The following is a 24946-nucleotide window of genomic DNA, read 5'->3' as shown; positions in this document are numbered from 1 at the left end:
TTAAATGCGATCCCCGGTGAAGGGTGAACCAAGTACACCTATCAACAACCCCCTTTTAGAAATCATTGTCCCGATGCTGCGAATAGAAGAACATTGTAATAACAAATGCACAGATTGTAAATAAATATTGCAATGCCACAACAAAATAAAGTACCGAATTCTTTAGCGTGCACAGAATGGGTTGAGAAGAACCACGTGGACCACGTCACAATCCAGAATACCAATACGTCGGTGAATGCTCTTTGGTACAAATATCGGCGTATTGGACTGAAAGCCCAAACATAGTCACCCGGCTGGTATTCCACAGTGTTGTCAAAGGTTGAAGTGTTCGCCCTTTGCTAATTTTAGAAGTACATGCGGGCAAGCTGTTTTTCGGTGCGTCGAGGTAGGAGGCGGCGTGCAGGCTTTGTTCACCGATGACGTGCGGTAGCATGGCGTTGAGCATCGTTGCCGGGTTCATTCGGTAAACCAGCTTAAACGGTGTCATGTGCGTTGTTTCTTGCACTGCTGTGTTGTAAGGGAAGGTTATGCACGGAATAATGACATTCACGTCTTGTATTCGACGTCTACGTACGGTGCTAAATGTCAGTGAGTGTATTGTTGAGGCGATCCGTGAGGCCGATTGTATGCGGGTGGTGGGTGGTTGTACTCCGGCGTTTTGGCTGACTGTATACTTCAGGACAGCTTCGATAAGCTCCACCGTAAAAGCCATTCTTCTATGCTGACGAGAACTTGTGGGGCACCATGACATTGCAGAATGTTCTCGACTAATACTGTTGCCACTTTGGCCGGACTACCCTTGTGCAGGGCCTTGGTTACTGCTAAGCGGTTAAGGTAGTTGGTAGCCACGTTGATCCATTTATTTCCGGATGCTGACGTCGGAAAGGGCATCCATAAGTTTATGTCGATCTGCTGAAATGGTCGGGAAGGAAGCTCTATCAATTGTAGTAGTCCTGTTGGCCTTGTCGGTGGGGTCTTGCGTCGCTGACAGTCTCGGCATGTCTTGACGTAACGGGCGACGTTGGTGGTCAGGCGCGGCCAGTAATACATTTCCGAAATCAGCGATAGCGTCCGGGAGCATCCGAGGTGTTGAGAGGTCGGATTGTTATGAAAGCACATGAAAATAAAACCTCTCCCCGCAGTGCTGATGGCATAACAAGAGGATAGTTGGCGCGGACTAGGAAAAGTGCTTCTTTACCCGGGCATCTTTATGAAAGGAAAACAAATATAATCTTCGCCTAAACAGATTTGGAACGAAGACGTTCTTGCCTTCCAAGTACAAAGCGAAACTTCTTATTTGTGGGTCCGCTCGCTGCTGCACGGCGAAGTCGTCGGCACTAATTGTTCATATGAAAGCATCCTCAGCCTGGTCGCCTTACTTTGTCGGGCCGATGGAGGCGCGAGACAGGTAGTCGGCATCGGAACCTTCGAGTTAGGATTTCTATACCCCGCTGATGTCCAATTATTAAACTCTGAGGCTCCACCGTGCTAAGCTTCCTGAAATGTCCTTTATCTTCACTAGCCGACGCAATGCTTGATGGTCACTTACGATTTTGAAGGGTCTGTGATATAGGTAAAGGAGAGATTTAGCGATAAACTAAACGGCGGTAGTGGATAATTTTATTTTAGTCGTACAATAATTAGGTTTCGCTTTCGGCAGTGATGGGCTAGCGTGTGCTATGACCAGTTGAAGCGTGTCTTTGCTCTGAACTAGGATGTTGCCACAGGCAGATGTTACTTGCGTTGGTGTAGGTTTTAATATTGATGTCTTCCTCGAAATCTGCAAGTACCGGTGGCGACTGCATGGATTGTACAAGGTTTTGACATTCTTCGACTTGCGGCATTTTCCACTAAACTCGAGGTGTAACTTTGTGAGGTGAGCCAGTGGCTCTGCGATGCGACGAAAAGTAATTTCCGCACGGTTTTCTTCTCGCCGGGCTGCGGAAATATTCCTCTGGCAGCTGTCCTTCGCAGGTCAGGACGGCCTGTAGGCTTGTGGCTGCCGTGGCCAAGGAATTAGAGCACTTCGTACGCTATAAGCAGAACATTTCTGGCTTAAAGTTTTCGGGATGATTACATATCTTCTAGTAGAGTTGAGCGTCTGCTCAGGGAACCATTAAAGTTTCCGTGAAAGTCGACGTAATCCATGTAAACGTGACACGTCCTCCACTGAAGTTCTGTCGGCACCTTGTGCATCACGCTCTGGAATTTGGCAGGTGCCCAACAAAGGCCTAACGACATGACCTTGATTTCTAAGAGGCCATTTGGCGTAACAAATGGCGCCTTTTCTCGATCCCTCTCATTAACTTCTATTTTTCCGTAGCTGTTGTTGGGGATCCACTGAAGAAAAATTATTTTCATTGCAGATTAGGTGCAGCGCATCGTGTCTCCGCGGGAGGGGGTAAACGTACATGTTCGTGACTTTCATTAGGCGACAATAATAAACTAAAGAGCGCAAGAGTTTCGTCGTTTTTCTTCACCAAGACTATAGGAGATGCCCAGGGGCTTTTCGACGGCAGGATCAATTCATTGCGCAACATGTCATCGATTTGTTGCTGTATAGCTGCACTTCTTCGTGTGGGAACTCGGTAGGGGTCCTGAAGGAGTGCTCGAGTGCATTCTTCAGTTATTATGCGATGCTTTGCTATTGTTGTTTGTCGAATCTTCCATGATGCCAAAAATATTTTCTTCCCTTGTAGAAGACTTCGAAGCCGTTTCTGTTTATGCATGCGAAGAAAAGGATTGATGTCGAATTGTAGATCGCGTGCTAGGGCCGTCGATGTAGATGCGGTGGAATGCGAGAGAACTTTATTGCTTTCTTCCACAATTTTTTCGGCCCGCAGGGGCACCTGCGTCAGCAGACGTTTGATGTGTTGCAACACCACGTACCCGAGCACGTGAGGGTTGCAATCTCCCGCGTGTACCCGTTCGCGGCTAAGCCGTGTCTGGGGAAAGGGGGATCCTGGGGGTCGAGCCAATGCGTTGTGCTCGCTCTATTAATTCACCCCGCCTAGGAAACACACTTCTGTAGCCTCTGCTTCACATAGATGGCACCTCCAGACTGATGACCTACCTGGAGGAAACCGGCAGTCGCCCTTTTCTGTCCTCCTCTTCAATATTCTGCAATTTCTCTCGCTGTTTTTATGCGAAGCATATTACGAGAGCTCAACCCAGCTCCTCAGGCGCGGCGGTGTCGCCATGAAACCACGTGACACCGTGACGTCACGACAGAGGAGAAGTGGCTTTGGCTCAACTCTTGCAAGACGGGCTGGGTGGGAATCGAACCAGGGTCTCCGGAGTGTGGGACGGAGACGCTACCACTGAGCCACGAGTACGATGCTTCAAAGCGGTACAAAAGCGCCTCTAGTGAATGCGGTGTTGCCTTAGAAACGAGCTGTTTCTAAGGCGTGCGTCTCTTGCTCAGGCGCACATTTCGTTGCCGCGCCGAACGCTGCTTTGCTCGACGCTCACCGCGTCCAATGCGGGGCGCGTAGTCGCTGCCCTGTAGCCCATTGTCTTACACCCCTTGGCGGGTCGACGGGAACGCTGTCGCGTTCCACTCTTGAAGGCGAAGCAGTAATGCATGATTTGTTTCTTCGTCTAGCCGAACCAAATATAGCCAAGCAACAGCAGTTCACCAGGCTAAACAGTGGTTCAACAACTAAAAAAAAGGCTAGTATGCTTCGCATCCTGGGCTTAACCTTACCTAAGCCACAGCCATTTTTTCTTTCCTATCTCCTTTTCATTTCCAACTTCCGAATTTCTAGGCGGCAAGGTTTAACCTTGCGTAGTTATTAAGCCTTGAGTATTCAATATTAGGTTATAGCGGTGATGCAAGGCTGGCGTCTGCAGGTATTCTTTCAACCTGGTAGCGTCGCCTTATTGGGCTCGGTGTTGGGTGGTCGCCATTGACACCGAACTTCCCAAAGGTTAGATGGCAAACGCTTTTGCCCCCTTCATGATCGCCCTCTGAAAAAAGGGAGTACGCAGAAGCAACATTCGTTTTTTTTTAAGCAAAACGACGAGACGTTCCCAAGGTACGATGTCCTTCACAGCGAAGGACATCGTACTTCGCTGTGTGTGTGCGTGGAAGCTGTGAGAAAACTTACCTTTCCTAGTATCCAAATGCCTAGCAAACATGACTGGATCTAACTGCAAAGTAACAGAGATAGCAAGCGGAGACGTCTTCTTCGAACTGACAAAGAAAGATCAACTTGAAAAGCTTGCTGAACTCGTCAGTATCGGTGACATTAACAGGACAATCTCTGCACATCGCCCGCTCAACACAAGCAGGGCAGTAACATCAAATTTCGTTAACTTTAGTGACAAAGAGCTATTTTAATCATTCCAAGAGCAAAACATCATTAAGGTAAGACTAACACTCCAGGGAAATGACCAACAGATCCCAACAAAACACGGGATACTCACTTTTGGTACGAGCGCTGTGCCCAGTTCACTTGACGCACATATGTGAAAATCAACGTGAGACCTTACATACCAAACCTCAGGCGGTGCTTCAAGTGTTTGAGGTTCGGGCATGTATGACAATCATGTAGTGTGGCGCCAATGAGCAACCTTCTGACAATTGCAATGCTCCTGCACATTGTGTCATTTGCAAGGGTGACCATTCAGCCTAGTCACGGAGCTGCCCTTGCTGGAAGAGAGAAACAGAAATAACTGCAATCACTGTAATAGAAAGAATCTCATTCCACGAAACGACGGAAAAGCTCGAGCTTTTACCTCAAATGAGCTTACGAGTGCGACGCGGCAGGGGGAAGCGCCATACCGGTTTCAGGGTTCTGGAAGGCCTACGTATGGTAGTTCTGTAGCAACTCCACTCGCCCCTTTGGTGGCACGAACCAGTGCTGCCCCAGCATCATCGAAGACGGGCATGCAGACCACGGTGTCACGAGGCCCGAAGCTTATCCGAACTCCATGGCCCGAGACGCACGGCTCGGCGACTGGCTTTAAATCGTAGCAGCGCCCAGAGAGATGATGGAAGTTAACTCGAAGTCCCCGTCGTCATCGACATTGAGAGATCGGCGTCCCTAGGAGCGTGCCAAGAATAACTAACTTCTTGTAACTGCACCGAAAAAGAGACAAGTAACCTGGATGGTTACAATCATTGATGAGAGTTATCAACTTCTTATTGCGTGTTGCCTGCAAGGTCTAAGCTCACACACATAAGTAAATATTTTCAATTCCATTAAAATGGCTTCCATCATTGAATGAAATTGCAGAGTCCTAATCCACAATTTAGGCGACATCAAATACGTCATACGTAAGTAATCGCCAGAAGCATTCTGCCTTCAAGAGACGAACATCGGCTCCAGCAACACACATTTTCTTAAAAGTTTTACTGCCACACGAAACGGCCGCGAGCACTGCAGCCGTCTATCAGGAGATGTCGCGCTTGTTGTGCAAGGCGCGATACCCGCGCGGAACGTTCTATTAAACACCCCGTACGAGGCTGTAGCCGTCACCATTTTATGGTATGAAACGTCACCATCTGTTATCTTTAAAATCCACCCCATACCGTTTTAGAAGCCGACCAAGGAGGACAACCTGTCGAAGATTTTATTTTAACAGATATTATTTTTATTTTGAACTCAGGCGCGCCAAGATATTGTTACGTAGGAAGACGCAGACGAAAAGCTATATACCAGTACATTTACAAGGGAATATGCCGCACTTGGCGAAGACGCAACAGCCCGCGCTAGCCTCTGGTCGTCGTCGTCGTCGTCTTCTCACTGCTCGCAATTCGCCGTGATAGATAAAACTGTATGAGGTACTGTGATCCCGTGTGTAAGTAGGACGTCTTGCATAGGTGTCGCGATGTAGTGACCGTCGGGCACTGGCCTGGATGACACTAAGTCAATGTAATTCAGTGCTAAAGGTAGCAAGCGAACGAAGTCCACGGAACTGAGGCGACTGGGGTGTGGTTCAGCGGGATCCAGAACGGGCAGGTCAAGGCGCAGAGTACTGGCGGAACAATCGATGAGAGCAGAATGTGCGGAGAGGAAGTCTAGGCCGAGGATGATGTAGTGGGGACAGTGGGCGATGACTGTGAATAGCACGATTGTGGAGCCATCGGCGAAGGAGACACGGGCGGCACACATACAAATTACGGTGGCTGTTCCGCCATCGGCGACACGGACAAGAGGCGTCGTGGCGGGCGTGATTATTCAAGCGGCTACGAAGGTCAGCGCTCATTACCGAAAAATGCGCCCCAGTGTATATAAGAGCATATACAGAAACACCCTCGACTTGCACGTTAAGAAGGTTCAGTAAAGTAGAAAGTTGGGCTAGTTGGTGAGTAATCATCATACCTTGTAGGTGAAGCAGCGCACTGACACGTACACAGTGAAGACACACAGGAAAAGACGACACTCGCCGCTGTGTCCCTGTCAGTGCGCTGCTTCACCAAGAAGGGTATGATGATCACTCACCAACTAGCCCAACAGCAGCGAGTATCGTCTTTTCTTGTGTGTCTTCACTGTGTCCGTGTCAGTGCGCTGCTTCACCAGCAAGGTAAGGAGGTTCAGATGAGTGGGCAACGTCAGAATAGTATTTGGCAGCGTAGGGAGCAATGCACGTCACCTCGAGGCGCCGCATCCTCTAGTTTTCCGGCTGGCAGCGGCGTCCGAAGGAAGTCGGCGCATAGGAACAACGTGGCTGGGGAGAACGAGATTGTCGTCGTTGGGGCGAAGGCGAACGAGAATAGGCGCGGTTCGGCGCAGGAGAATCAGTGGCGGCATTATCGGAGCATGAGACATAAGGACGAGAAGGGCCACCTGAGGGGCGAGAGTAGTAAGTATAAGTAGACCTAACTCCACCAACTGCGACAGTGCCGAGAAATGTGCTCGAGGGTACTGAAGAGGTCAGCGATGAAGCCCGCGCTGGAGGGCCATGAACGACCATCATAAATTAAAGTACCGTTCACGACATTTTGACGAACAATTTGCAGATGTGAATACTGTGCAACAACATTGGGCGAAAATTTTAACAGACGACCAAAAATCGCGACCGGCAGAAATGTGCTTAGAAATGTGGGACTTGTGTGAAAGGGACCGCCCATTTTAGACAATGTCATCACAGGGTGACGGGTCTTGCTTATTTTAATACGACCCCGAAAGAACAAGGCAAAGTACCGAGTGGCACACCTCAGCGTCCCCTTGCCCCAAGAGGGTCAGAATGAGCATGTAAAGATCACGACCATGCTCATTGTGTTCTTTGAAGTCAAGGAACACCACGAGTTTGTACTAATAAAGAGAAAATGAGACATCCACCTGTTCGTAGCGATTGCTACAAAAGAAACCTATACGTGTTCCTCGAAAGGAAAGCTTCGCAGTGGAAGAAAAATTCGTCCTGACTCGAACCCGGGACCACCGCCTTTCAGGGGCAGCCGCTCTACCATCTGAGCTCACCTGGCGGCTAGACAATGGCAGGGTGAAGTCAAATTTGTCGAAAACTCGAAGGAAAGGCAAGAGTTTGATGTAATAGCTGTGCGGAAACCCGCGAGGTGGAGAGAAGTAATTAATAAAGGAAAAATGAGACATCCACCCGGAGTTTGTACTACATGGCAAAACCGTCAACGCCAAATTACACGTGCAAGTGCTCAAGAGACCCAAACGAAGGGTTCACCGCAGGAGGAGGAGGAGGAGGAACTTTGTTATTGCAGAAACAGTTGCGCGGTTTATTCCTGGGTGGTTCCCTCTGACAGGGCTCCACTGGCGATCGCGGCTCGCCGGGCCTGGTCGAGGGTCGCCAGTTGGCTTCCCAGGTCCAGTTCGGAGAGTCTCGCCTCCCAAGACCACGTAATGAGTGGGTAAGTTGTGACTCGTGGCGAAATTGCGTGGCCCGGACGGTCGGTGCATTCGTGTGTTATGTGCGCGAGTGTCGCTGTGTGGTTGCTACACCAGGGACATGTTCGGGACGTATAACTGTCTGGGTAGATTGCGTGTAGACGAGACAAGTGTGGGTATGTGTTAGTTTGCAGGCGGCGCCAGTCCCTTGCCTGGATTTTGTTGAGAGCTTTGTGTGGGGGAGCGTGTTGCGTTCTTCCGAGGCGTTGGTCCTGTAGTATTTGTTGACCTGTCGTTAATAACTCGTGGGTCGCTCGTCGGTCTGTCGGGGGCTGAAGAACGGTGTGGTCTGCCGCTCGGCTAGTGAGACCTCGAGCTGCGCAGCCCGCCTCTTCGTTGCCCCGCAGGCCTTCGTGCCCGGGGCACCAGACGATACCGTGGGTCCATTGTAGTGTGCGACCCAGGATTCGAATGGCTTGTATAGGGAGCGTTCCATTCAAGTATAAACGACAAGCCGCTTGTGAGTCAGTAAGGACACGGGCGGACCTTCCCTTGCTCTCAGCGTCGCGAAGTGCGAGAGCGATTGCTGCTGCTTCTGCTGCTGCGCTGCATGTGGCGCGGATGGAGGCTGAGGCTACCAGGTTCCCCTGATTGACAACGGCGAGTGTGTATTTGAGCCTGCAACGTGGCGACGAGGGATACGGGCTATCGTCCGTGTAGTACGTATCCGGGTCTCTGAAACAACGTTTGTGCAACATGCGGGCACGCGCTGCTCTTCTCTCCTGATTGTGGGTGGGGTGCATGTTCTTGGGGATAGGGTCTACTACAATGTTCTCTTAATGTGGTTAGGCAAGAGTTGTGTTTCTTCTTCGCAGTACTGAGGTGTCAGCGGGTACCCTAGCCGTTGAAGAAGGTGTCTTCCCTGTTGAGTCTTGTTGAGGCGCTCCCTCTGCGCTATTAGCGTGGCACTTGCTAGCTCCTCAAAGGTGTTGTATACGCCTAGCGCTAGTAATTTCTTTGTGCTTGTGCTTGACGGTAGCTGTAAAGCCGTTTTGTACGCCGTTCTTATAAGAGTGTCCATGCGTTCTGTCTCGCTTTTGCGCTTGATTTGATACGGTAGCGCGTACGTGACACGGCTGGTGACGAGGGCTTGTACCAGTCTTAAGGTTTCGTCCTCTGTAAAACCATCTTTGCTGCGCGCTACTCTGGCGATGAGTCTCTGAGGCTAGCTTTATGCCGTTGTTCTCCTGGATGTGCATACCTAGTATGCGTGCGGTCGGGACGCGCTTTATAGGTTGCCCGGCAATCTCGAGTTGTATTGGCGGGGCTCGATGTTCCTTAGTTTTCTTAGGCCGGACTTGAAGGTACTCCGACTTGTGTGGGGCACACCTCATTCCTGCTGTGGTTAGGTATGACTCGATGTATGCGATAGCTGTGAGTAACGTGTTTTCTCTGTCGCCGTATGAACCCTTGGTTGCCCATAGATTGATATCGTCGGCATAGAAGGCACATCCGAGTTTTGGGATGTTTTGCAGTTGTAAAGCAAGTTTTCTAAGTCCGATGTTGAAGAGGAAAGGAGATAATATTGACCCTTGCGGAGTACCCTTCTGCGGTAGATCATACATGTCCGATTGTACGGCTGCTATGCCGATGCGAGCTTTGCGGTGGCTGAGAAAAGCCACGACATAAGGGTATACTCGCTCTCCGCATCCTATGGCGGCGAGGCCATCTAGGATGGTTTCGTGTGCTATATTATCAAATGCTTTTTCTACGTCGAGGGCTAGGAGTATGTTGTTGTTGCTGCCCGGTTGTGGGTTGAGGACCTCTTCCTTGAGGAGGAGGAAGACATCCTGTGCTGAAATGCCTTTCCGAAATCCATACATGCAATTGGGGTGTAGTCCATGTTCTTCCATGTGTTGTTCCATTCGAGTAAGTACAATTCGTTCAAGAAGCTTGCCTAGGCAAGACGTAAGCGAGATCGGTCGTAATTGATCGAGCCTGCGCGGTTTTCCTGGTTTGGGTATAAGGACTATGTGAGCTGTAGTCCATTCCTCGGGTAATGTTCCGCCCGGTGCCCATATTTCTTCGTTCAGCTGCTTCGTAAAGGCTCGCAGGGTTTCATCGCTTAGGTTTCTCAAGATGGCGTTGGTGATCCCGTCGGGACCCGGTACGTTTGCTACCGTCATCTGTCTGAGAGGGTATTTTACTACTTTTTCGTTTACGCTTGGGTTCCTTGGTTAGGGATTCGTTAACGTATTTCTTTAATTCTTGGAATTCCTTAAAGAACTGTTGAAATTGGTGCTGTATTTGTTGTATTATTTGTTGTTGTGATTGTTGCAGTGCTTGTTGCAATTGGTCCTGGGTTACTAGGTTGCTCTCAGACGGTGAGTGCGCCTGAGGCTGCTTTGGCTGTGTTGTTTGGGGGGAGGGGAGCAATTGTGTTTGTAGTGGCGGATGTCCGGTGAGAGTGCTTAGCTGTGGTAATTGAGATTGTGGCGATCGCTCACAGGTCGCAGCGTGTGCCGATTCAAGCATGGCTACTCTTTTCAATAAAGTTTCGATTTTGTGCTCGTAGTCGATTAGACGCTGTTTTTGCTGTCTATTTTCCTCAATGACTCTCTGGTATTCTGGATTTTGTGTGATCGGTGTGGATGTGTTTCGTGGCTTGGGAGAGACGACTTCCGCCCAGCTTACCTCGTGTGAAGGCTTCTGCTTCCTTGCCGGAGGCGACGGGTTCCTTTTGGGTGTCGGTGGTGCCCGATGCTCGCGGCTCGCTGACCGGGAACGGGAGCGGGATTGGGAGCGGGGGCGTTCCTCAGTATTGACCGGCCGGCCGCGAGTGTCCGCCCTGTAGGTCTCTTCTTCGTCTTCCGAGGCGAACCATCGTGGGGCTTTCGACTTCATCGGGGCTGATGATGGTGTGGGTCGGAGTCGAACCGGTTTGAGTCGCTGCTTGCACGAATGGTCACCGGTCGGGTGGGCCTCCCCGCACGAGGCGCAGTTTTTCTCGCATTTGTGTCCGTCGGGTGGGTTAAGCAGTCCGCACAATCTACAGATGGGTCTGTCTGGGTTTGGGCACACGTCGGTACGGTGGCCCTTTTCCCTGCAGATCTTGCAGACTTGGAGCGTCGGTCTAAATGGGTAGCAACGGAGTTCACCTCCGTAGTAGTACACAAACCGTGGTAGATGGGGACCAATAAAGGTAAGCGTTGCACTTTGAGTGGCACCGATCATCCTGGCTGTAAGGATTTCCACGCCTTGTGTTCTCACTCTGAGGTGGGCCATGAGGGTTTCAGTGGTTCTGTGCAACGGTATTCCATGCACCACTCCTCTGAGGGCGCCTTCTCCTTGGGCGGTGTATGCGCGCACTGCGTGATTTCTGCCACTAAGCGTTAAGGTGTGGATGTGTCTTGGTTTTTCGGCGACCTCTTCGTACTGGGTCGATATGATGGCTATGTTGGATCCCGGGTTGATTCTCAGTATGAATTTGTCATCCGTGAACTCGTTGTGGCACGCGTCGATGATCGCTCGTGCAAGTGTATGAGTGAGCACGTTTCTTAATGGCAGACCTTGGTTTGGACGAATGATTATTTTGTAGTCATTTTTCGGAAGCGGCGGAGGTCTAGCGACTCTCCGCGTTGTTGATGTCTTAGTGGTAGTTTCGAGGTCTTGGGGCTTCACACTACCGCGTCGCCTCTCCAAGGCTTCTTGCTTGCGTTGCTTTTGTGTTCGTACGGATTGCCAATTGAAGTCTTCTCTCACGGTGCTATGGTACAGAGTTTCTTGGCTCACCGGTTCGGTAGTCTGGTCCATGCGTTCTTCTTCGTGTCCTGCGGAAGTTGTATGGAGGGGGTCAACGATCGTCGTCGCTTCGTTCACCATGGTTAGGCCAAGTGCTGTCGCGGGGATCTCCGTAACCTGTAATCGCGGACAATCCAAAGCTTACGGTGAAAACGCGCCAGCCTGCGCCGCCTTCCTCGTGACCCGCTTCCTGGTAAATTCAAAGGTGCGAACGGTTTCCCAGCTGCCCTACAGTCCTGACGTAGCACCCCAGACTTGTTTTTGTTTGTGTGCTTGATAACTCCCATGATAGGGCATCAGTTCGGGTCAGTTGACAAACATGATGAGGTTCGCACAAAGGCTATAATGGACATTCTGGAAGGCTGCCTTGCTACCTCCGATGCCTGGAAATCTCACTGGGAGCCACGTATCGATGCAGGAGGAGTCTATTTTGAAACATTTTAATGTGTTGTACCGATCTGAACAATAAATGCATTTTAATCGACTCATTGGCATTCGTTTTTAGGACATACCCTATATCTTTACTCGCTGCAGTCGCAATAGCAAAGCACACCGTAATTGTATACCTTTTCAAGTAGTGCCAACATCTAAAACGTACCACGCAGCACTCACTATTTTCGTACCTGAAAGGGCTCTCGACACGTACGTTGCTGGGCTTGTCTGCTGCCCAGTGCTAATATTTGGCGTCAAGATCGGGGGAAGGATGAAAGGGACGACGGGAGGTACCTTGGAATGCAACGATGAAGAGAGGAGGTGAAGGGAGGCAGAGATCACGATATAATACTGGGCGCCTGTTATCGCTGGGATATTAGCGAGGAGCGCCAAATGCGCTGAAAGATGGGCATACCTGCGCTCATGCATACTTCACTTTATGGCCCGCGCCCGCTCTAAGAAAAGCAGTTGTCTATTTGCGCGATCTTCGTCTTTAACCAAGTGGAACTGTACAGATGTTCCGGTACCCTGTGTTCCAGGAATTGGGGTGGCCGACTGTTCTAGGACTGAAAATGTTTGGGGCGTCCCATGCCTTGTGGCAGAGATTTTGCTTAAGCCTGTTGATCAGACATACTGGTGTAAGTACTATGATGCGCAAAAAAACGAGGACAGCAAATCGCACATCGACAGGATGTGAGCCATCGGGTCGATGTTTGGCGCCCATATTTTCAATGTGCGCTTCTTTGTCTTCGTTATTCCGAACCGCCGCTACGGAGTCAAAGCTGCCTTCGCCCTGCCTGGATCGCCCTGTGATATCACTTGTTCGTGTTCAACCCCTCCCTGCACTTTTGTGTCTAACCAGGAGAGGAGCTCGTGTACATATAAGGTGAAACAACACATGGAGATGTTGTTTATTGCACAATGGCACAATGTGAGTGACTGTCTCCTCTCGTTTTACTGATACCCTGGATAACGAGGGGATCGGTCTTAATACCACGCGGTTGCTTTGTTGGACAAAGCTGCATCATCATAATGAATTAATCGGAACTCATCGCATTGTGTTCTCGTGCTCGTGTACATACAGACAAATATACTTACAGAAAAATGTCCTGAATGCCAATGCCTGACGCTCAGATCAGGCCTTGACACGATCCCTTCATGGTGGCGTGAACCCTCACTTATTCGGAGCCCCGGTCGCATAAACCGGATTGCTGTGTCCACTGGTGCTAGTAGAAGCCAGCGCTCGTTTATCCGTTTTTATACCAGTTTGGCTGTGTTATGTGCGTCGGTTATTGTCTTTTTTTCCTCGTTGAGTTTTCCCACTGTGATATTTAAATCGCAATCTTGTCTTCCACGGTAGTCAAAGGTTCTACTAAGTATCCTCTATCTTCGACAGTGGCGCCAGCGGCACCTACAGGCACCGTTGTGTGCACCGTCTCCAACCTGATGCCTCCGGAAACGTCTGCTCTGCCACTGGATGGCGCCTGCGATCTGCTGTTCTTCGAGTCCTTCTACAAGGAGAACAAGAACAACCTGTCCGGCGGCTACGGTGCGATCGAGCTGAACGCTCGCGTCTTTCTGGAGCAGGCGCGTAATGTTAACAAGACCCAGTACGGCATCTCTTTCGCGCTCACGTAAGTGCATGTCTCCACCACCATCGCAGAAAATGCAGGAACGACCCCTTGTTTATATTTTACCTACACCCTCACAAGGAGTGTAATATAATGTAGCACATGTAAGGCGTATTATGCGAAATGCAATGCAAAACTGACAGAAGTATACATTAAGGAATTACTCTTGAAAGAATAAACAAAGATCGAGAAAAGCCCTTTCTACCAGTGTTCTTATGATTGCAGGGTAAAGAAGAAAAGAGTATCAGCAATATATTAAATATCGCCTGGAAGCAGGTTGTATTCCCGTATGGTTCTGAAAAAGAAGCTTTTGCTCGAGGCCATCTCCGATGCTGCGTATTCAAAGGCATCTGAAACGAGGAAATGCGTTGACGAAGCACCTTTTGGACCAATTTGAATGCAATTTGTTGAATTCCGGAGACAAACCTAAATTCTAGAGACAGTTACATTGTTTGGAAGAAAGGTATTTTTTGACAGGGTGATAATGATTTTTTAAAAGGAATTGCAATTGCTGATAAACTTAACAGAAACAGAAGCATCCCCGCAGGGGCGTCTGCGTCAGCAGGCGTTTGGTGTGTTGCGACACCACGTACCTGAGCACACGAGGATTGGACCCTCCCGCGTGTAGCCGTGCGCGGCTTAGCCGTGTCTGGGGAAATGGGGATCTGGGGGTTGAGCTGATGCTGGGTATTTGGACCTTTAAGGCCTCCCCCGGTGGAGGCAACACACCCATTTGGCCTCTGCTTCACATAGACGGCACCTCCGGACTGACCCACCCGGGGGAAATCGGTAGTTGCCTTTTCCTGTCCCCCTCTCCATTCTGCGTCTCTCTCTCTTCCTTTCAATCTTTCCTGTCTTCCCCTCTTTTCTATTTACTTCCGACTTTCCTGGCAGCGAGGGTTAACCTTGTGTGGATGGACAACTTTGGGTACTCCAGATTTGGTTATAGTAGCACCGTACAACTAGCGAAGGCTTGTCTTACTCGTAAGACTTGCTCCGTCCCCATGTTGGGCTCGGTGGCGGGCGGTTGGCGCTGCTGCCGAACTCAACACCTCTATATGGCTTCTAGTAAACCACTTTCCCTTGATCGCCCTCTAAAAAGAGGGCGCACCGATGCAACGTTTCAATTCTTTTTGGATAACAATCAAGAACACTTCCCTAAGTACCAAGTAATCCACAGTGAATGCATCGAGAGCGTGCGTAAACTCTCCCCCTTCTTGGAGGCTAAATGCCTCGCAAACACTATAGGACCTAGCGACGAAGCTACTAAGATGTCGAATGGAGTCCTGCTCCTTGAAATAGAAGGATAAAACACAACACAATAACATTAATGAGTTGAAGTGCATTGGCGATGTAGCAGTCACTGTGTCGGCACATCGAACCATGAATACGAGCAGTGGAGTAATCTCTGAAGACTTCTTAGACCTTAGTAATGAAGAGCTGCTTGAAGGTTTCCAGGACCAAAATGTGATCAAAGTAGAAAGAATCCTAACCCGCAGGAACAATGAACAACTTCGAACAAAGCACATAGTATTAACCTTTGGTACCAGTCTACTGCCTAGTACATTGGAAGCAGGCTATATCAAAGTACGTGTTAGGCCGTACATCCCAAATCCTCGACGGTGCTTTAAGTGCCAGAGGTATGGGCATGGATCCCAGACATACCGAGAAAGGCAGACTTGCGCAAAATGCAGCTCGAACGATCATCCATCAGACACTTGCGACTCATCTCCGCACTGCGTGAACTGTGATGGAAGCCATCCAGCCTACTTTAGAACATGCCCTAAATGGAAGAAAAAAATCATTGCAATAAAGGTCAAAGAAAATATAACATTTCACGAAGCAAGGAAACGTCTGTCATATTTAGATCACACAAGCTTTTCCGAGGTGGCGCGACGGGGGGCAGTGTCACAAATCCCTCGGGAGTCTACCGCGGTCACAGATAGTGGCCCGGTAATCATTCCGCCTGCCCCCCTTGTGGCTGCAGCAAGTGTTGCTCCATCAACATCGAAGGTGGACCTGCCGACTCCGGTCCCGCAGGTCCCAAAGCTAATCCGAAATCCAAGGCCTGAGACGCGAGTTTCAGCGCCTAGTTCACGATCCTCCAGCGCTTCAGAGAAGGTTATGGGGGTCGATCGACAATCCGCGGCGTCATCGACGCCGAAAGATCGGCGCTCTCAGGAGCGCGCTAGGAGAGGGAAAATGCCTGTACCTGCTCAAAGAAAGGGACAGGTAACCTAAACGGTTACCGCCCTTGTATACATATCCATCTATCTTTACCACGTGCTCTTGAACACAGACAACAAAAATCTTCCTCAATATGGCTACACGAATTATTCAGTGGAATGCCACGGGGCCTATTTCGCAATCTAGATGACGTCAAAGATCTACTAGAGGAATATCAGCCACGACTGTTCTGTGTTCAAGAAACACATTTAGAGTCTACACACCAGAACTTCTTAAAACAGCACATAATTTTCCATAAAGATAGAAGTAATGGCAATTCTTCTTCAGGTGGTGTGGCAATCATAGCGCAAAAGTCAGTAGCATGCCAACATGTATCACTCCAAAGTTCATTTGAAGCAATGGCTGTTCGGGCTATGCTGTTCAACCAACCTATAACTATGTGCTCTATATATTTACCGCCTGATGAAAGGTTTGACATTGCAGAATTTGAAAAGCTGCTTGACCAGCTTCCCGAACCTTATATAATAATCGGAGACTTCAATGCTCCCAGCACATTCTGCGGCGACTCAAGATGTGATGCGAGAGCACGGGCAATTGAAAAGTTCCTTCTTTCATCTGTAGCCTGTCTATTTAACAAGACAGAGCCAACTTCTTACAGTCCTACCCACAACACGTATTCGTGTATAGACTTAGCCAGAGGGTCAGCATGACTTCTTCCATGCCTGGAATGGAGAGTTATCAGTAATCCATATGCGAGCGATCATTTCCCAATACTCCTAGAAACAACAAAGTGGTACGATGGACCAGCTTACCCCAAAAACTGGAAAATTCATAGTGCAGACTGGTGAAAGTTCAGAAACGTATGTAAACTGTGCCTGGAAGATGTGGACTACCTAGGTGTAGAGGAACTGGCCAGCTACATCACTGAACATAACCTCTGTTGTGCTGAAAACTACATACCTCAGTCCTGCACAGATAAAGTCAATCCAAAGCCATGTTGGAACAGACTGCGAAACTGCAAAGAAACGCCAGAACAAAGCATGGAGTAGATTTGCACGCTATCCAACCACAGAAAACCTAATAGAATTTAGGCGGTGCGAAGCAAATGGATGCCGTATCCTCCGAATATCCAAAAGAGAAAGCTGGACACGCTACATATCCTCAATAAACTCATACACGGATGTTAGCAAAGTATATAACAGGGTACGTAAACTAAGAGGACAACATCCAAATCCTTTTCCTCTCGTCAATGGCTCTGGTGAGTCAATAGAAGACCAAGCACACTCTTGGCGAGCACTTTGAGAGAGTATCAAGTTCGGAAAATTATTCCGAAACTTTCTTAAAGCATAAAAGAATAGCTGAAAATATTCCTCTGCGTCCAAAGAAGTCATCAGAAGGGTACAATAGACCGTTAACATTCCATGAACTCAAGCATGCCCTAGACTCTTGTGGTAGCTCGGCTCCAGGTTTTAACGCAATAACTTATGAAATAATCAACAATCTGCCTTATGAGACCCTAAACTGCCTTTTAGGCCTTTACAATAAGATATTTGCTACTGGTCATATACCCTCATCTTGGAATGAAGCAATAGTCCTACCAATAATCATACACGGCAAAGACCCTTCCTTAGTTAACAGTTACAGACCAATTGCATTCACTAGCTGCTTACTCAAGGTATTTGAAAAAATGGTTAACCGTCGCCTTGTGTTCTTTTTGGAATATAATGATATATTGGACCCTCGCCCATCTGGCTTCCGAAGAGCGAGGTCTACAACCGATAATCTTGTTCTCTTTGAATCATATATACGTGATGCATTTGTACACAGCCCAATACTGTCTATCTATATTCTTTGATCTTGAGAAGGCATATGATACTGCCTGGCGATACGGTATTCTGCTAGACCTGTCGTCCTATGGAATTTGTGGTAGCGTGCTGAACATTTTGCAAAATTACTTATCTGAAAGAAAGTTCCGCGTAAGAATTGGTAACGTACTATCACGCATTTTTATTCAGGAAAACGGTGTACCACAGGGAGCAGTGCTAAGTTGCATACTTTTTATAATCAAAATGAACTCTCTCCGCTCTGTTATACCACCCATGGTGTCTTATTCTGTTTTTGTGGACGATATCCAAATCAGCTTTAAATCTTGCAACTTAGCAATATGTGAACGCCAGATACAGTTGAGTGTTAATCGGCTCACGAAATGGGCAGACGAAAACGGGTTTAGATTCAGTGCAGAAAAGACTTCCTGTGTGCTGTTTTCTAGACGAAGAGGGGTATGTCCGGACCCTTGCATTACGATGCATGGGAGAAGCCTGATAAATGGAAAAGAACAAAAATTTCTGGGTGTAATCTTCGATAGTAAGCTAACCTTCATGCAGCATATAAAACAGTTGAAACTGAAATGTCTTAAAAGCATGAACCTTTTAAATATTTTATCTCGTCAGTCGTGGGGAACAGATAGGTATTGCCTCCTATCTCTCTTTAAAAGCCTTCTGTTGTCCCGCATAGAATATGGATGTATTGTATACCAGTCGGCTTCAAAGACAACACTTAAAGTACTCGATCCTGTATATCACGTAGGTATCCGCCTAGCGCTTGGTGCCTTTCGTACGAGCCCTGTCCAAAGTGTCTATGCAGAGTCGGATCAATGGCCACTGGATTATCAGCGTACATATCTAGGAGTCACCTATGCAATAAGAACCATGTCCCTAAACCAACATCCATGCAAAGCACCCATAAGTGATCGGTCCACATGTCAGTTGTATTCAAATAGGCCTTCACACGCCCCGCCGTTCCCGTTAGCAGTGAAATCTGTTGCAGAAAAACTCGGAGTAGATTTCGTAGATCTGCAGGAAAGTGACAATGCTTAACTTATCCGACCTTGGGAGCAACGTACAGTCTCCTGTGGCTCATCCTTTAGAGAACTTAACAAAAAAGTTGTCCAAATGCCCTCATCCAGCAACATGTCTTGGCCCTAGAAGACAAGTATAAATCTATGGCGTTTTTCACTGGTGCTTCAAACTCTGCAACTTCGGTATCATGTGCAGCCCAGGCCCAAACTTCTCCAACTCTAAAACCTTACATAAACATAGCAGCATCTTTACAGCGGAAGCGTACGGTATTCTGATAACTGTTGAGCACACAGTACAGCACAAAATGCAAAAGTCTATAATATACACAGATTCTTTAGGCGTTGTCACAGCCCTATCCTGTGGCAAAGCAAGCCGAAACCCTGTATTAAACAAGCTCCTCAAAAACATTCACCTAGCGTATAAACAAAACCTAGCTCTTGTTGTCTGCTGGGTCCCAGGCCACTCTGGGATCGCAGGCAATGAAATGGCGGACAGAAATGCTGGACAAGCGGCTCATCGGAATATAATAATAATAATGGGGTTTTACGTGCCAAAACCATTTTCTTTTTATGAGGCGCGCCGTAGTGGGAGACTCCGGAAATTTAGACCACCTGGGATTCTTTAACGTGCACCCAAATCTAAGTACACGGGTGTTTTCGCATTTCGCCCCCATCGAAATGCGGCCACCGTAGCCGCGATTCGATCCCGCGACCTCGTGCTCAACAGCCCAACACCATAGCCACTGAGCAACCACGGTGGGTTAATCTGCCGGTCAAGTGGGCCGGATTTTATACAACAGCCATCGAACGTTCCAGAGTAATCGCTGGTGCGCGCGTGTCTTCCAGAAGTTCTACACTATTCGCGTCGAACATACATGCAATCAGATTAAACAAGGTTCGGTGACAACACACAGCAGATAGAACCATCGATAACATTCCAGAAACTTCCGCTGCATGTAGGCGCGTCCCACGCTGAGCGATAGCATTTGTTAGACGGTGAAAAGCGCTCACCCGAAAAAGATGAAGGAGTGCACGTGTCAATGCCCCCTTCACGAAGAGCGTCGTCCCAATGCAATAAACATAATCTTAGCGCGAAACACAAAAGGACACTTATCAAAGAAACGAAGTCCAAAGTAGCACAGTCCAAAAAAAGTCCACAGCTCAGCTACGCAAAATCCCCAAGTTCATAACTGCTGGTAGAAAGTCTAAAGCCGCATAACGTGGACTATTTCAGGGCGTGAGCGACGCCACTGTGATAGCGAAATGCCGTCTGGTACGACCCGTCTGGTGCGCCTGGTGCATCTGGTGCGCCCATGCGTCGGATGATCTTGCAGGGTTCGAAATAGTGGCCTAAAGGCTTGTCGCTAAGTCCTCGTCGGCGGGTAGAGGTCCAAACCGAAGCACGGTAGCTGGGCTTGTACTCGACGTAGCGTCGTCGAAGGTTGTAGTGTCAATTGTCGGCCTCTGCTGGTTCTTGATCCGCAGGCGGCCAAGATGTCAGGTTTCTTCGGCGTGCTGGAGATAGGTGGCGATGTCAAGATTCTCTTCGTCGGTGAGGTGCGGCAACATGGCGTCGAGAGTCATCGTCGCGTTCCTGCCGCTTGAACGATGGGATCTGTGTTGTTCCTTGCAGCGCCATGTCGTAAGCGAAGGCTACGTACGGCAGGACGGCATCCCAGGTCTTGTGTTCGATGTCGATGTACATTGCAAGCATATCGGCGAGGGTCTTATTGAGGCGCTCCGTAAGACCATTCGTCTGCGGGTGGTAGGCAGTTGTCCTCCTGTGGCTTGTCTGGCTGTATTGCAGAATGGCTTGAGTGAGCGCCGCTGTAAAGGCCGTACCTCTGTCGATGGTGACGAGTTCAGTATGGGGCGACATGTCGCCGGACAATGTTCTCGATGAAGAATTTTGACACTTCGGCTGCGCTACATTTCTGCAGAGCTTCCGTTTCATAGAAGCGGGTTAGGTAGTCCGTCTCCACGACGATCCACTTATTTCTAGGTGTTGGAGCCGGAAAGAGCCCCAAGAAGACCATCCCGATCTGCTCAAATGGTCGGCAAGGAGGCTCGTTTGGCTGAAGTAAAACATGTTGGCCTTGTCAGCGGTGTTTTTCGTCGCTGACAGACTCGGCATGTTTTGACGTAACGGGCGATGTCGGTGGTCAGGCGCGGCCAGTAATACTTTTCCTGTAGCCTCGATAGCGTCCGGAAGAATCCGAGGTGCCAAGCGCTCGGATCGTCATACAGGGCGTGCAGTACTTCCGCACGCCCTGGATAGGTGTGGACTGGTGAGAAGTTCTCTGCGAGTAGGTTGTTTTGAAGTGAGAATTAAGACAATCCTCGCTTAAATGCCATAGGGACAACGTCTGTTTTCCCTTCCAAATACTCGACAAGGCTTTTTAGCTGCGGATCTGGTCGTTGCTTTTCAGTGATGTCTTCCGCGCTTATTCCAAGGAAGGCGTCGTCATCCTCGTCAACCTGCGGTTGCGGGTCAACGGGGGCGCGTGATAGGCAATCGGCATCAGAGTGTTTTCGTCCGGACTTGTAGATTACAGCTATGTCATATTCTTGCAGCCTGAGATCTCCCGCGCCAGCCTTCCTGAAGGGTACTCTGAATTAGCTAGCCAACACAAAGCTTGATGTTCGCCGAGGACTTTAAACGGCCTGCCATATAGTTAAGGGCAGAATTTCGCTGTATCCCAAATGATGGCGAGCCATTCCTTGTCGGTAGAGAATAATTGTCTTCCACTCTTGACAGCGACCGGCTAGCGTAAGCGATCACTCGTTCAAGTTGGTCTTTGCTCTGGACGGCACCGAGGCCTAAGCTGCTGGCGTCAGTGCGGATTTTTGTATCGGCGTCCTCGTCGAATTGAGCAAGTACCGGCAGCGAGTGCATGCGTCTTTATATTTCTTAAAACCCTCGGCCTGCGGCGTTTCCCACTTGAACTCACCATCACATTTAGTTAGATGTGTCAGCGGCTCAGCGATGCGTGAAAAGTCCTGAACAAAGCGCCTGTAGTAGGCATACATGCCAAGGAATATGCGCACTGCCTTCTTATCTATGGGCTGTCGGAACATTGCGATGGCAGCTGTCTTCTGCCGGTCGGGGCGGACTCCAGATTTGCTGATGACGTAGCCAAGGAACAGAAGCTCATCGTACGTGAAGCGGCACTTTTGCAGCTTCAGCGTGAGCCCTGATGACTTCATGGCCATTAGTACTGTCGTAAGCCGCCTAAGGCGATCCTCGAAATTTCCGGCGAAGACAATGACATCGTCTAACAAGACAGGTCTACCATTCCAGTGCTGCTAAAACCGTGTTCATCACGTGCTGGAACGTTGTAGGCGCCGAGGACAGTCCAAATGGCATAACCTTGATCTCATGGAGGCCGTCGGGCGTGATGAAGGCGCTCTTTTAGAGATCTCTGTCGCCGGCTTCTATTTGCCAATGGCCAGACTTGAGGTCTATCGATGAAAAGTATTTAGCCTTGCAGAGCCTATCCAATGCGTCGTCTATGCATGGGAGGGGGTATTAGGGCCAGACAATGAAATCTTCCTTACCTCAGTAAGGAAGCCTTCATTGCAGTGAGCCTACCTTATGTCACTCTGAAAGGTTCCTTACTGAGGCGCCCTCGGTGAAGGCTTCCTTGGTGCTTCCTTGGTACTTCCTCAGCATAAGAAGCCAAACAATGAAATCTTCCTTACCTCACTAAGGAAGCCTTCATTGGGGTGAGGCTACCTTATGTCACTCTGAAAGCTTCCTTACTGAGGGGCCCTCGGTGAAGGCTTCCTTGGTGCTTCCTCAGCATAAGGTAGCTCCAAAGCTACCTTCATGCGTCCTTACGCCGCTCCTGGCCCTGAACGAGCGCTTCACCTCACTGCTTAACCACGTGGCATTCGCTTGCGCATGCGCACTGTCGCCCACCTGCGGAGAAGCGCGAGCACGGTACGTCTTGCCAGGCATGTTCGTTTCAGTCACGCGTGCGGCATGCAAGCATTGCTAGGCGTTGCTAGCCGTTGCAAGACGCCGGCGTGCCAGCGTTGCTGGAGCACATCAAGTTTTGCACTGTAATGCGCAACTTTTTTTTAACTTTAGTAAACGAAACTAGAAGAAAGCGTCCACGCTTCTCTATATTAGCTATTCAATTTAAAGATTGTGCGACGATACAACATTTTTTAATAGAATAATGGTGTTCGCGGAAAGATTTGAAGAGATAATCTCGAACCCAGGCACGCGGCAACCGTTCCTTAGGTGAGGACGGGTGAAGGGAGCTTTCAGAGTACGCTTGCTTCCTCCATCGGTCCTTCGCTGTAAGGATGCCTCACGTAAGGTTAGGAAGCGCTCGAAGGAAAGGAACTAGGGGTGTACGAATATTCGGAATTTCGAATACGAATCGAATATTTTCCATATTCGAAGCGTATTCGATTCGAGAAATGCATGTTCGGAAATTCACGAATATCCGAGGACGGCCGAATAACGGTGGAAACGGCGAATATTCGGATAGACTGCGAATAATTGAGCAATTAACCAATTGTATGCTTGCTCCGCATTCTCCTAAGAACATGTTTATTAACTGAGAACTTCGCATGATCCGCTCATTATCTGTATGCTCTGTTTCAGTCTATCTGCTTCAGGCATTTGAGACATGATCAGTTTCGGTTTCTTTTTCACCAAGCTTTATAATTCCAATTATTTTGGAATGCCCCATTGCCTTGAAGGTTGCAAAGGCAACTCAGGGTTGCCTTTGCAACCCTGAGTTGCCATTATCTGTATGCTCTGTTTCAGTCTATCTGCTTCAGGCATTTGAGACATGATCAGTTTCGGTTTCTTTTTCACCAAGCTTTATAATTCCAATTATTTTTGGAATGCCCCATTGCCTTGAAGGTTGCAAAGGCAACTCAGGGTTTGCTAACATTGATTCAAAATGTATCAAGGCTCTTTGTGCGGAGTGGAAATTTGATGAAGTGGCCAGCCTAGGCATGTTTCTTGATCCGCGCTTTATGGCCACAGTTCATCAGGCATCTGGTCAGATGATCTGGCTGAAAAACCTTGTGACAAGGGAGCTGCAGGAAGCCGTCGTGGAACACCGTGAGGACACCGCCGTGCCAGCGTCGACTTCGTGTCCACTGGTGGCATCGAGTGTATGGAATGCTTTTGATGATCTAGTGATGAACAAAGAGAAGACACATTTGGCATCTGCCCCTGAGAGGGAAGTTACAGACTACGCGCAAAAGCCTCTTCTGGAAAGGGGCATGAATCCTTGTGAGTGGTGGCAGTCCATTGGCCGCTTCAGGTACCCGCTTTTAAGTGCACTCGCCTGGAAGTACTTGGCGATCCCTGCCACTTCAGTTCCTAGTGAAAGAGTCTTTTCTACCGGTAGAAATGTGACAGTGCATAGAGAGCGTTTACTTTCTGGCCATATTGAGCAGTTAATTTTCCTTCACGACAATCTGTAACAAGCGTTTTACCTTACTGAAGGCATTACCTGAGTCCATTATCTATAATCTAGTACCTCTTTAATTTGAAGCAACCTTGTAAAATGCAATGTTATTTTTAAAAGGGTAATAAAGCTATTGTTGCCTTTCTTGCAATTTTTTAATACTACACATGTATTCGATATTCGATTCGATATTCGAAGAGAGTTCTTCGCCTTATTCGTATTCGATTCGTAATCGAAAATTTCAATATTCGCACACCCCTAAAAGGAACGTTTTATTGTTTGGGCCAAGCTACCTTCATGCGTCCTTACGCCGCTCCTGGCCCTGAACGAGCACTTCGCCTCACTGCTTAACCACGTGACGTTTGCTTGCGCGTGCGTGCTGTCGCCCACCTTCGGAGAAGCGCGAGCACGGTACGTTTTGCCAGGCACGTTCGTTTCAGTCACGCGTGCGGCATGGAAGCGTTGCTAGGCGTTGCACGACGCCGGCGTGCCAGCGTTGCTGGAGCACATCAAGTTTCGCACTGTAATGCACTGCTTCTTTAGATTTAGTAAACAAAACTAAAAAATAGCGTCCACGCTTCTCTATATTAGCTCATCAACTTAGAGATTGTGCGACGATACAACCTTTTTTATTGAATAGGGGTGTTCTGGTGTTCGCCAAAAGCTTTTAAGAGATAATCTCGAACCCAGGCATGGCGGCAACCGCTCCTTACGTGAGGACGGGTGAAGGGAGCTTTCAGAGTATGCTTGCTTCCTCCATCGGTCCTTCGCTGTAAGGAGGCCTCACGTAAGGTT

General features: G+C 48.8%; 1 protein-coding gene across 1 annotated transcript in view; it reads left to right on the top strand.

The window, feature by feature from the left end:
* LOC135918536 (uncharacterized) overlaps positions 1–24946 on the top strand; it is a 114641-nt gene that overhangs the window by 11798 nt on the left and 77897 nt on the right. The window contains exon 4 of the mRNA XM_065452151.2: positions 13435–13672. Within this exon, the coding sequence (XP_065308223.1) occupies positions 13435–13672 (238 nt within the window). The remainder of the gene's footprint in view (positions 1–13434; positions 13673–24946) is intronic.

The sequence above is a fragment of the Dermacentor albipictus genome, unplaced genomic scaffold, assembly GCF_038994185.2.
Source record: "Dermacentor albipictus isolate Rhodes 1998 colony unplaced genomic scaffold, USDA_Dalb.pri_finalv2 scaffold_15, whole genome shotgun sequence".
Classification (NCBI taxonomy): Eukaryota; Metazoa; Arthropoda; class Arachnida; order Ixodida; family Ixodidae; genus Dermacentor; species Dermacentor albipictus.
This window is presented reverse-complemented; position numbering and strand designations above follow the sequence as displayed.